The 12,873-nt window shown below is 38.1% G+C and overlaps 2 protein-coding genes across 2 annotated transcripts; both read right to left on the bottom strand.

Annotated features, from left to right (window-relative positions):
• Positions 1–143: 143 nt before the first annotated feature.
• Positions 144–3,225, bottom strand: LOC112558353 (sterile alpha motif domain-containing protein 15-like). The gene is made up of 4 exons (XM_025228805.1): positions 3,061–3,225; positions 2,654–2,752; positions 1,739–1,826; positions 144–1,491 (listed from the first exon to the last, which is right to left on the bottom strand). Exons 1-4 carry the CDS (start codon positions 3,184–3,186, stop codon positions 1,352–1,354), a joined length of 453 nt encoding a protein of 150 aa, XP_025084590.1. The 5' UTR covers positions 3,187–3,225; the 3' UTR covers positions 144–1,351.
• Positions 3,226–4,539: 1,314 nt separating this feature from the next.
• On the bottom strand, positions 4,540–7,469 carry LOC112558351. Its single transcript, XM_025228803.1, has 3 exons — positions 6,826–7,469; positions 5,408–5,592; positions 4,540–5,045 (listed from the first exon to the last, which is right to left on the bottom strand). The coding sequence occupies exons 1-3, from the start codon at positions 7,019–7,021 to the stop codon at positions 4,617–4,619; spliced, it is 810 nt and encodes a 269-aa protein (XP_025084588.1). The 5' UTR covers positions 7,022–7,469; the 3' UTR covers positions 4,540–4,616.
• Between the last annotated feature and the right edge of the window lie 5,404 nt (positions 7,470–12,873).

The following is a 12,873-nucleotide window of genomic DNA, read 5'->3' as shown; positions in this document are numbered from 1 at the left end:
ATTTTTTTAAAAAAAGAAAGAGATGAGTAGCATGAAAAATCTTTGGGAAGCAGAAAAACCAATCACCGACAAGAAAGACTAAAAGCATGTGGCAGCACCTACATGAGAATAACATCACTCATTTTAAGGCTGTAAGTGTTCCGTCTGTTTAAATATACTGTATTTTGAGTTGCTTTTTTTAGTTTTCTCCTTAAGTGAAATCTTCTCCAATAATGTGCACATTCAAGCAATTATAAATGATTTAGGTGTAGGTGATTATTATGCCTTTACATGAACAGTAAACAGTAAACGAAAAACACATCACCAACCAGTGTGTACTAGACCTTTTACAAGCTCTTGTCCCTGTTGTTTCATACCAATTTAGATATAACAATTGGTGTTATGGTCACAGTTCTTTCACAGTAAACATTGCAGCTGTTCATTTAGAAAGTGTCTGATGAACTCAAATGTAGCTTGAGTCAAGATGTAAGTAAATAAATCAGAATGTAAATAAAACATCAGAAAATACATGATAACCTCTTGCTGTAGTCAGCACAAAATATTAAAAAAATGCAGGACTGCAACTATGCATAAATAGTGCTAAAATTATGTTTAAATATCTTTAAAAGTTTTCAAAAAAAATGCATTTAAAAAAGCTAGCTACTGATGGTTGTCACAAATAAGATGTTTTTTTTTTAAATGTATATAAATCTATATTTGCTTAACTGCTGGATCTGGTTCTTTTGTTTATGGATCAAATAGTTGTTATTCCCAGGCCTGTGGTCTGCCAGAGTAATTGGTTTTTTATTTCCTTCAGATGTCCTTTTTTCTGTTATGCCTGCAGTTATATCAAATGTTAGCTTCTTGTGCACCTAGAAATGTAGTCATTCTTTAAGTATATGCTTAAAGATTTGGGAGTCGTTTGCTGTGAGGGCTATATTCTGTTTTTTGGGAAGCAACATATGGCCAAAACGAGACTTCACAGAGCAATAGGGAGTCAGCACATGGCGAAGAGAGAGGTCTAGTAAGTCAAAATTCGTACTATCATTAGAGTAGCATCAGATGGGAATGTGCATTTATACACGATGAATATAGGTTGTATTACAAAAAAAATTCCCACATGAAACTGTACTTTTCCAAATGAGATGTTTGCTCCTTAGTATCATAGAATACTTTTTCAGAAAAACATCGTAAAATCCTGTTCCCAGCCAAATTCATAGTTTTTGTTTGGAAATAGTACTTAAATTGACTTTTAATGCTTAATGTTCAACTTTCAAATCTTTGTAGTGCCTCTTCGAAACAGTTCAGAAATGGTTTCTAAAATCACAAAATTTTGGTTCAGATCCTGAGAAGAGATAATCATCCTAAAGAATCATCTGATGCGAGGCAGGATGAGGCCAACATTGGCTAATGGTGGCTGCCATTTGGGATTAGGGTAATCTTGCAGAAACTGCTCAAATGTTGTTGTGTCCATGTATTTTCCACGATTGCTCTTCATCTCAAGATACATCCCTATAAATATATAAAATGTTAAAATGGCAAAAAATTATTAGGAAGAGATAAAGATGGTATCTTGACAGAGAATATATATGTAAGAAAATGTTTGATACACTGAACTTCATCTTTGTTGTACGTGATGTTAGTGCACACATTCTTAAAATTGATACAAAGTTACTTCTTTCAACAAAAAAATTAATTGAAGCATTATAGGTTATGGAATTAAACAGGAAGTAATGTGTTCTTTTATTGAAATCCTCACCTAAGTCACTTCGAGGGGGTATGGAAATGCTTCTTGTCCAATCAGGTTCTTCTACCCGCAACAGGTCTCTGATGCTTTTGGCAATAATCTAAGTTAATATAAAATGCATTACATAAACTATGTGAATGCTTTATGAAAAATATAACAATAATAATAGTACAGTGAACTTGTATAGCACCATATTCCAGTCCTATGGGCAGATTCCTGGCATTTTACAGAAAAAAAGATACACAGATGCACGCAACAAACATAGAATATATATGAGATGAAAGATATGTAGCCAGAAGCTGTTCCCAGCATGCACAATTCATTTGAAAAACTGTAATCCAGGCTGCAAGTGCTTTTCGCACCACAGGTCCAGTCATGGATCAGATCTAATACGTAGAAGCCTTTTTCGTTTTTGATGCTCACTGGGTTGCCTCAGGATGCTTATTTGAAAAACCAACTAAGTTTACAAGCAGTGCAAATCAAACATTAAAGTAGTTTCAAGACATTCAACTGATCGTCATCCTTTGTGAGTCACAAAATCAAATGCTTTAGTTTTACTGGAAGATATTGTCGAAACATTGCAATAGTTAATCTTCAGCAGAAAATTATATAATGGAAGATAGATGTCTACTACATGTATGCAAGAGCACCAAATCAACTGAATAATAGTCAAGAATGTCAAATTTAGTAGTGTAGCATCTTTTCACAGATTAAGATATGCAAGGGTTACTTATCTAAATATTCACATGGTCTCTGCTGCCTTATTGTTGACTCATTCATTTCAGTTACAAATTTTACTCAATATCTTATCAGAATTTCCCTTGAATAGCATAATATAAAACATTTTGTTTAGTGGTAGGGTCTGTCACTTTAGTTAGACAATCATTATCAAGACTTTTCTTGTGTCACACAACATTAGATTCTTGCCTTTATATGTTCAAAGTCTACAATTCCAATTCTTGGTAAAGCTGAAGCCTCAATTCGCATTAATCGTCTTCCATCAATAAAGTTGGTCGTAAAGCATGACTGAAATGACACATGCAAAGAAAGAATTCAAATAAAATTACAAATACACTGAGGAAAGAGAGTATCCTTGAATGGGAATTAGTTCAAAGTGTTTAACTTATTAACATTAACGTGTGAAGTTATATTTAAAATTAAATGAACATGTTTCAGGAGACTAATACAGCGGAACAATTCTTTGAATGACCCTGTAGAAAATACCCACGTGCATCACTTTGATCAACGAGTGGAATGTATACATAAGAACCAGATAAATAGAATTCCTCCCCCCTCCCCCCAAATATCTGGACGTAATTGTGACTTAACGCCACCTTGTAATGAGGAAATCCAAGTTCTTCTATCCATTCTGCAACCTGTTCAGTTGTCCAATACAGTGCAGGTGGAACCCGCTCATCCTTTAAATCTTCAATGATAGTGGCCGACTCGGACGCGGCCATCTTGTTTATGTGTCGCCTAGTATCGAGCTCACGTTGACATCTCGCAGACGGTCGGAAAACAAATTGAGTTAAGGCGAGGAAAAATATCAAGAGAAATTTAATTTACTCGTGTGTTTTGATTCATATAGGTAGAATTTTCAACCAAAATACTGGTCAGTACAATAGGTCAGTACTGAAGTTCACTTTATATAAGGTGACCAGACGTCCCGCTTTTGACCTAGGGGCGGGACGCCCAATGTCCCGCTTTCTGGCAAGTCCATCAAATGTCCCGGTTGTCTTTAAAAATCACTTTTTTCGCCGTTTTTTGACGGTGACGACACCATCATCGGCACGTGTCCCGCTTTCGCCCCCGAAACGTCTGGTCACCTTACTTTATACTTGCCGAGCACAATCTGCAGACGACGGGGATCTTCATGTGTGAGTGCATATGGACAGTATTACCTAGCGTACTTTCACGGACGTATATAGCATATATTAGCACGTGGTACCATAATAAAGTGGTGTCAAAATACTGTTAACAATAATTATAGAAGGAAGAAAATTAATCTTGATAGTTATTGGAGTGCATTGTCATGATGTAACGTTTGCTATCCCCACCGCAAAGATGGATTTTTCACAGCGTTAGTCAGTCCCATGCAGCTGCAAAATGCGTCGATAACACATCATTTGATGCATGTCGTCTGCTGATCTTTTGGACAAAACTTTTATTGACAGCCCAGGATATGTGGCGATCGTTTTAGAATTCATGCAGTCATTCCTTCACCCGGGTTAGAAGGGGTGGTAAATTTACGAAGTTCTACTTTTTGTAAACATAAACTGTTCATTATACATGGTCAGTGAAATTGTGTACTTGCAAGAAAAAGAGCATTTTTATGTTAATATTGTAGATCTTCCATATACTGAGAATGAGGAGATGGGGGTAGTTCGCCGAACCAGCAACTATATATATAGGTACCCAGTACTGTAAACAGATGCCACATGCAAAAAAAAAGAGCATCGTGCCAGAGACAAAAGCTTACCCAGGACAACCAACCCTCACTGTACTGGTGACAGGCGCTAACCGTTGCTCCAACCAGAGACTATAGCAACATAATTATCAAAGAGGTGAAACCAATAAAAAGAGATGAATTATATATAACCCCACTCTTCCTCCCCCAACCTAAATATAGTTATGTATAGCCAGCACTTCATTGAAGTCTGTGGTTATGAGATGTTTGGTAGGTAACTGCATGCTGAAAACTGTCATCTATGATGTGTCCAAAAAAATTTTTTTTTTTCACAAAAATAACAGCATCTTTAATTTGCCAATTTCTGCAAGAACCACATATAATAAATACAAATAGTTAAACATTATTAATCTGTCCATTTCCAATTTAATGCACCATTAAAACAAAAATGGTCACATGCACACACACACACAGTATACAGCTTCACTCGGTGTCTGAGTCTAGATCTTCTCGAAGAGTTTTTGCAAGGAGTTCATCTATCTGAATACGCAAAAGTTTTCTCCTTTTTTCCTTAAGTCCGCGCATTGTCTCTACAAGATTTCTACTCCAGAGGAGCAACACATCAACTGGTTGCTTAGCAGCTCCCTGTTTTATTTCAATGAACTTCTGAAGAGTAGCCTCTAGAGGATGCAAAAGAGGAATTTTTCTTTTGCGTCCATGCAGTCGATCACGAACATCTCTGCTTGGTGTCTCTTCCTTCTGACCTGCCTGAGTTTTCTGGCTTTCCCCTTCCTCTGTGTCCAAACCACTGTCTTGACTAGTTCCAGGATGGACAGTATCTGTAATACACTGACTGGGTGATGCTGTAGGTAACTGGAGGATATCAGTTTCTGAATCCTGGCTAGAATCAGACTGTAAGACAAAAGAAAGAGCATGGCAGAAAAAGACATACCAATAAGTGTTTACACAACAGGAGCTATGGATTAAACATTATTTTTACTCAATTCTCCAAACCTTTAAACAATATTTAATTCCAAGATCACGATTGTAAGGGGAAGCTATTATTACATAAAACTGTAAATCCTTAATTTACTGTCATAAATATATTCTTAACAGCAAATTCAGGAAGATTGTCAGTGATAATATGCAACCCTGTCTTACGCTAGTCTTCATTACCAAAGGTGGAAAAAGATTATGTGACAGAAAATGTAATGGGTTTAAAGTTCTCCGAAGTTAGACAATAAAACATATGCAAACTCTGAATATAATCTTACAATGTTTGCAGTTGCTGGTGTTATAATGTTAATAACACCACGCAAGAATTGCATGGCACTGTAAAAAGGCCATGTTGGTTTTCGAACTGCAGCCCAGAGTCCACTTTTTTTGCTGTCTCTTAGCAAGCGCAGCTCTCTGGTGAAGGTATTCCTCAAAGCCACTACTTTCTTCTGTATATGTTCATCTGAAACACAAACACAAAAAAACATGCATCACGAAAGACAGGAAGCAATAAAACTAGTCAAAAGTAAAATCAGCATCAGTTATTCAGCAGTCAAGAACTGGGTGCATTTGGGCTGCTGAACTTTGCCCTGTTTCAGCTCATTATTGCCTAGTGTTTTTTGAATCACCTATCTCTTCCTTTTTTTAATTTGGATTTTAGTGAGGCTGATAAATCATGGATATTGAATGAACAGATACATGGGCATGACTCTACATAAGATTATCATCATAATGCTGCAATTAAAAATAAATTTTTTGTTTTAGTTAAAAAGCACATTACTGCTAACCACATTAATACTCGTCTTAAATAAGGCTGATCGATCACTAGGAACAAAATGCCACTGACATTTTAGTTTTTTGAATTTAAATTAAATATATAAACACAAAGTGCATAAAAGGCCAAAATAAAAAAATTGAGATTTCTATGTAGAAGAGTATAGGTTACTCAACTGCAGTACCAATCCCCAAAATACCTTTTTAAAACTATTCTCTCTGTTTACGACAAAACAAAAGAATCTACCATCTTTCACTGTTTGCTCAGGAGTAAACCTTCAGTGTCCCAAATGGAAACATTTATTAGTCAACATATTTTTTTATCCCTTTAATTTCCATAGCCTGGTAAAGTGCTTGACTGTTGCGCAGAAGGTAATTGGTTTGAGGAAAGGTTGGCCCTGTGGATTAAATATTTCCCTTGCCCACACAGCTTTGCAGAAATGGGTATCTGATTATATTAAGAAAAGGTTAAGGCTCAGTTGTTTTGTTTTTTTACATGCCATGCCCTTGACATAGTGAGCCACTCATGCTAACTACCTATATGGGCACTAGACTCTTAATTTTTATTAATTTCTAAAGCTCAGACTGTAAGTTCATAGCTCTTTATATACATGTCCTAATGCTGGAGAGTCGTCAATATGTGGGAATGAACATGGGCGAAGAGAGTGGGGAATGGAACAGAAGCATATAGGAGTTTGCCAAGAAGCTAAAATATCAACAAAAAATTAGCTGACAAGGTAAATGTTGAAATTTAAAATGTGTCCCCTTATGGATAAAGAATACAACTCCATTTTACACACTGGCTTAAAATGAAACACTTTTGCGATCTTTGTCACCTCAAAAGACCGGAAGACCTAAAAAAACAAATTATAAGCTGCTTAGGTTGAGGGTGGGGTGTTCACGGAAGGATGTGCATGTTTACCTGTGCAATCGATTCCTGTTTTTTTCACAAAGTTTACCCGAACTGATGTCCACGATGCTTTCTTCAAGTTATGACTCCGGTAATTGGGATGCCTGATATCCCACAAAGCGTCGTGACTGCGATATAAGTCGATCAAATAAAGTGTGGTCTCGACCGAAATTGTCGCAAGGGGTCCAGTTCCTTTACTGGATGCCATCCTTCATATGATCACGTGGCTTTATTCGTGCCCTTTCATTGGCTGTCGGTTAAAACATGCGCAAAACGCGACAGCAACCCGAAGCATGACGCGCGAGCTACAGCAAAGCACTGCTTCAGGCAATGCCTCTCGGAAATCAAGACGAAGCACTCTAGCTTTGATTTTTGTTTTGGAATAAATCGCTACGTCTGATGCTGCTCTTACGAGCAATTTCAAATGTTTAGTTACCACATCCAATCCTCTGTGATCGTTGTGAATATTCTCGTCACTTGTCCTTGGACTGCTGTGCTGTATTTTGAGTCTGCATAGTTAATTATCGAGTTGCTCTCCTAGGTTGCAGGTCTTTAAAAAGAAAGCTACAGAGAGAACTACAATCTTCGTTGTCTCTTTCATCAGATGTTTTCAACTCATGAGACAAAATGATATGAAGGAAAAATGCCGAGCTTCGTTCCGCGCAAACGACCTTGACATGTGTGCGTGTAGCAGACGCTCCGCCGAAACTGTCGCAAACAGTGTCGTGACCTGACCTACTTTGGAGGTTTTCGTACTTCCATCTACGCCTGCACTCAACAGTAGAATTTCCAGATTTTAAGACATCTTATCTGCAGTGTCAGAATAGTCAGGCAGTGTCATGTGACTTTTTTTAATTGTCAGACTCTATTTTAGCTCATTCCAACGATACAGTGAAAACAACTTGTAAGATAAGTTATAGATAACAGCTACAACACTTATACTTTATTTATCCCAGGGGGTCATTTTTGGAAAATTCAAGCCTGGATTAAATTAAAAATTACAAGGATAATACATAAAAATTAAAACCAATATAAGCATTATTTTGGGCACACTGCTGTGACTCGTAATATGACTTGTTCTGATAACTGACGTGCGCATTACTTTAATTCCCTTTTACCTTTCTTTGGCACGTATAACGACTGGAAAATTATTACAGAACAGTCGTACTCACTTATCGAAATCACAGTGCGTCCATCGAGCTTCATTCCGAACCGTAAAAACAAATAAGCTAGCCCTTGCCACCGGCATCTATCTAAGCTCTATATAACTGTAGAGGGGCGGCTGTGCATTGTTTGCTGCATTGACAAAGAATTCGAATTTAGCTAAAGATGAATGTCTTTATTTCATCACAGATTCAATGGATTTGTACAAATTAATATCGGTAGTGTGTCAAGATCTGATCGATGTTCCTATGCGGGATGAGTGACATCTGATGTCCTTGGTGACACGAGAGATAGGTATCATGATTTGAAGACCAATTAAGAATGTCCATCGCGCATGTCACAGGAACTGCCACGCAGCATGGTGAATAAGCAGCCAGGCACTCTACTAGGATGCATGTAGCTTGTAAATCAGGATGCTTGGATTTTAGACAGAGGAAAACGCTGTCGTTTTATTGTACACATTGGTGTACTGGCCTACGTCGTGGCTGGCATTTGAGTGATCGAGTTTTTGCAATTCCAGCATTCCACAAGTCATAGTCATAGGAACAGTGACCTGTGACCAGTGCAAGAGTATTACTGGGTCATGACTCAGTAGGTGGAACGCCGAGCCTGTTTCTTTCCTTTCACTGACTTTAGACTCTCACGGATCTTATCACTGCTGATTAAAGAGGGAGAAAAAACTTAGACACTTATATCTCGCAAGGAAGCGTTGATTTCCGAGAATATGGTCTCCCACTGCCTTCACAATAAACATTAATGACTCGGAAAATAAATCGACTGCACGAACACAGGCCTGCCATTCCAATGCTTGAGTATCACGTGCCACGTAGAAAATTAACTTTTCTTGTCGTCAGTCATGAGCACAGCATGAGCGTGTTTAACTATACTTGCCTCCTTTCTTTCTTTATTCGTTCCTTCTTTTACTTTATTATTTTCCACCTAATTTCTCTTCTTTCGTCCTTATCTTCGCTAAATTGATTCTCTCTCTCTTTTTTGTGACAAGAGCAAATATTTTTCAGTCCTGCACATTATAATCCTCGTCATCCCATTTTTGCAGTGTCATGCAGTAGCACTGTTAATATATGTTGAATCAGTTTGACAACGAACAGTGTGCGTCACTTCATATTGATTAAGAGGCTACAGTCAGGTACGTGTGGTTACAGCCTGCAACAGCTGAACTCTTCTACAGCTGCCCTCCTCAACAGCTTTTCCCCTTTCTCACAATTTATTTCCTTTTCATCCCGTATCCTCTTCCCTGACCAAAAGACAGCAATGTTTAAATGTGGAGCCTGTGGCACTGTTATTCCGCTGAAAATAGTTTGACTAAAAGCATGTGATCCCGGGGACAGAAGGTCCCCTTTTGTCATTTGTTTCTGGTGATATGGAAGATCGAGTGCATCATCCTTCATCCTTTTACAATTTAGTCTAAACATGCTGCTGGCATCATCTCGTCGGTCACTGACAACGAAGGCGGGTGGGCTTCATTAACGTTCACAGGATCGTGCAAAACAGAGTTGTTGTGCGTGCAATTTTCCTATTGACCTGACAAATTACCTCTCGCACTCAGCGACCGCACCACAGCAGGCCTCTGCTTCCCGTTGTCTTTCAATTTCTGTAAAAATCGCCAGAGTGCAAGCATTTAGAAAATCATTACACAACACTAGTTTCAAAATTTTAGGAAAGAGAAGAGATCCACTTGCGTTTGCGAAGTGCAAACCTTTAACTACTGACATTCTTGATTGTGCATAGAAACAGGTCAAATCCCTGCGGCCATGCTGGACCGTGGCTATTCCTAATTAACTTTCTCTCCCTTTGGCTGTAGCCTTGACGTACATGTATTTAAGTCAAACATGATTACATAGATAGTACATCTTTCTTTGCATGTCGCATATATTTTCGAACAGGGTCGAGTTATTCGCTCGCCTCTAGGAATTCAGTATCCTGTAATACATAATGTTTGTCAAGGTTTCAGTTGGGAGTGACGGGGTACCTTAACACATAACATTTTAATTGCTTCTTTAAATCCATATATTGCTTGAGAAAAGTTCAAGTACAAACTTTCAGGTTCAAAATACAGTGCTAGGTAAGATAAACGTTAAAGCTTATAGTGAAAAATGCATTATTTCATTTAGGGAATAGAAACATCATCAAATAATTTTACTTGATTAATGTTATCAAATGATTAATTGTTCGGTGATTATCAGGCAGCAGCAAACTCCGACATGGAAAGGGTTAAGCAGTCTCTGTGAGAGAGAGAAAGAGAAGCGATTTTGGCGCTAGAGGATTAAAGCAGGGAGTCACAGAAACACCACAGACCTAAAGCAATAATTTCAGGAATTTATATAATGATCGTCAAATAACTCATGATCAGTGAACTGGTAGAAATAAGACCTCGTGGAGTTTGGACTTCACTTACGCGAAAATAGGCGCGTAACATCAACACCAAAGAGTGTACATTCATGGGCAGTCTTTGGCTTCCTAATGAGGCGTAGCGGTCACGCCTCAACAGCGACAGTCTTAGCAGCAGTTCAACGGCCACAGCACAATTCTTTCTTTAGCCTGAGAGTCTCGTGCTTTCATTTGTGAGTCCCAGTTTTGAATTCCTCCCCCTCCACACACACATATTTTTCCCTCCGTGCTGTGTCTCTGCCTTCGGCATTCAAGTCAAATTTTATGCAAAAAAAGTTCAGCCTCTTTTCGAGCTACTCACTCTCCCCACAACACACACACCAATATCCTTCTTGGTATGTTTCAAAGCCGTCTTGGTTTTCTTTACCTGTTCATTGTTACTGCTCTTGGAATGCTCACCATGATGGGCAGCCATGTTTTGAATATAGTAGTAGTAATAGTGGTTGTTGTTGATCAATGAATAATGAATGGGGTTCTAGTGCTGTACCTCAACTAACAAATATTAGCTAAGATATTTGTATCGTGCAGTGGCATATCTGTGATACGAGTTTTCTTGTGTGACTGAAAAAAACACTAATATCATGGATATGAAGAGAGTCACAGCAGCACTCTATACAGACAATCTTACAGAAAGCAAGCTAACCGGGTTGATCGAATCTGGAAGATGTCGTGACGCCACTGTATGAAACTTTTTGTTTTATGGTAACACTAAACTTATACCTAACTAAATAAATTTTTAAAAAGGACACGTCTTCAAACTCAGATGGAACAATGTACTTCATTAACTTTTACTAATTTACTTAATTTAATTGTAGTTTCAATCATGGAAATCTTTTGTACATAAGGGCCTGCAATTTCAGCCAAGCAAGTGACGTAAACATCCTTGTAAGAACCCTCGCTATATGGTAAACATCCATCCGTACACTCAGCTTGTTGTCCCTTTCTCTTCTTAAAAAGTTTCGACTTCGATCAAATCCGGAATGCTACACTTCCTGCTTGAGAGACAACAGGATGCAGACAGGGGCATGTCTGTTCAGAAAAGACAACTTTTTCTGCACACAAAGATTGATTGAACATCTTCCGCCATACAAAAATTAAATGCCTGTTAGATCCGTTCATCCTTTGAAATGTAAGGACATTTTATGTGGGGAAAAGCCGCGGACCTCAATGATGACTAGCTGCATGCTTCGGATCATGATTACAAATACAAAAGATAAAAAAAAAAATGAGACGTAGCTTGGCGGTTAACGTTCTTAAATGTGAAGCATAAATTAAGCTCTCTGGATGAATTTGTTGTATGCGACAGCGATTTCTTAGAATTTAATGTCAATAAAGTCAAAAAGATTGTCTTTAATTTCCATCAGAATTCTCCACTAAATCACAACATTGTTATCCGTGACGAGGAGGTGGACGTTTTAAGTACACGTACTGCACCATCTTTGACAGGCGATTTCGCTCCACGCGTGACGATAAATATTGACACCTATATAGTATATAGCCCAGCTCTTCCTTCTCCAGAAGCTGAAGTCTTTCTCAATCTCTGAGACATTTCGTCAGATATTTTATAAATTTCATACAGAGAGTGTGCTGTCCATCTCGTTCATTTTTTTTAAACAACTTAATTACCAGTTAAAGACAACAGCAGTTTTAAAACGATTAATTAATCGTATTTGTTTACACCTACTCAAACGTTTAGGACGGCCCACATGCAGTGACGTACGTGAGACTCGATTGTATAACAGGCAGAAAGTTTCAAGTGTCTGCAAGTCTGTAAGATGATAGGTATGTCCTTAATGGGGAGTTGCGAGTCTGAACGGTGCGCAGTGGTGGTTATGAATTAATATTAATTATGTGTTCTATATTAATTGTCGTTGCTGTATTGTGTTTTTAACTATTACTTCTTTATACAGCTGCTATCTCTTGCCCTCTAGGGTAAATAGAAAAGTCTTATTTTATATTATTTTGGGTTGCCTAACTGGTACAAACCCCAATACAATATCGGAACACGTGTACGGTAACTCGATCGATCGCGCCACCCAAGCAAAGCGAGGGCATGGTTTCCATGGAAACGGCCGACCGGTCACATCGTCATTAAAAAGGAAGATTAAGCCAAATCAATTCGGATCAAACAACCTCCCATGAGCTCATTAAAATGTTGCAGTCGTTTTCGCGATCAATTCCTCACCGACAGCGTTCAGTTGGGTGAATTTGGTTTTTTTTTTTTCCTTATCTACTACACCCCCCACACACCATGACACGTATAGGTGAAAATAAATAGTACAAAATAGGTGAAACAAATAGTACAAAATAATACAGAGAAAAAATAACGAGTTATGGTATAAGTGTTATTCTGGGTTGTGTATTTTAAGGTACGTGGCCTACATATGCTTTTATTCACACGCGGAATTCTCACTGCATTCAGATTAACCCACATAAGCGATCAAAAGGGAGTCGGCATAATCCATTCGTGTCAAAGCGAAAGGCAGT

This window comes from Pomacea canaliculata, linkage group LG2, assembly GCF_003073045.1.
Source record: "Pomacea canaliculata isolate SZHN2017 linkage group LG2, ASM307304v1, whole genome shotgun sequence".
NCBI classification, from domain to species: Eukaryota; Metazoa; Mollusca; class Gastropoda; order Architaenioglossa; family Ampullariidae; genus Pomacea; species Pomacea canaliculata.
The sequence above is the reverse complement of the archived record's forward strand: the minus strand, read 5'-3'. Positions and strand labels throughout refer to the sequence as shown.

Bases quoted from the DNA above. Each gene is read 5' to 3' on its own strand.
- LOC112558353 (XM_025228805.1), bottom strand. From the start codon at position 3,186: ATGGCCGCGTCCGAGTCGGCCACTATCATTGAAGATTTAAAGGATGAG. The intron at 1,827-2,653 runs GCAAGAATCTAA...ATATTAACTTAG, and splicing joins TAGACTTTGAACATATAAAG to ATTATTGCCAAAAGCATCAG. The intron at 1,492-1,738 runs GTGAGGATTTCA...ATATATTTATAG, and splicing joins ACCCCCTCGAAGTGACTTAG to GGATGTATCTTGAGATGAAG.
- LOC112558351 (XM_025228803.1), bottom strand. From the start codon at position 7,021: ATGGCATCCAGTAAAGGAACTGGACCCCTTGCGACAATTTCGGTCGAG. The intron at 5,593-6,825 runs GTAAACATGCAC...TTTGTGTTTCAG, and splicing joins AACAGGAATCGATTGCACAG to ATGAACATATACAGAAGAAA. The intron at 5,046-5,407 runs GTAAGATTATAT...TTTGTCTTACAG, and splicing joins CACCAGCAACTGCAAACATT to TCTGATTCTAGCCAGGATTC.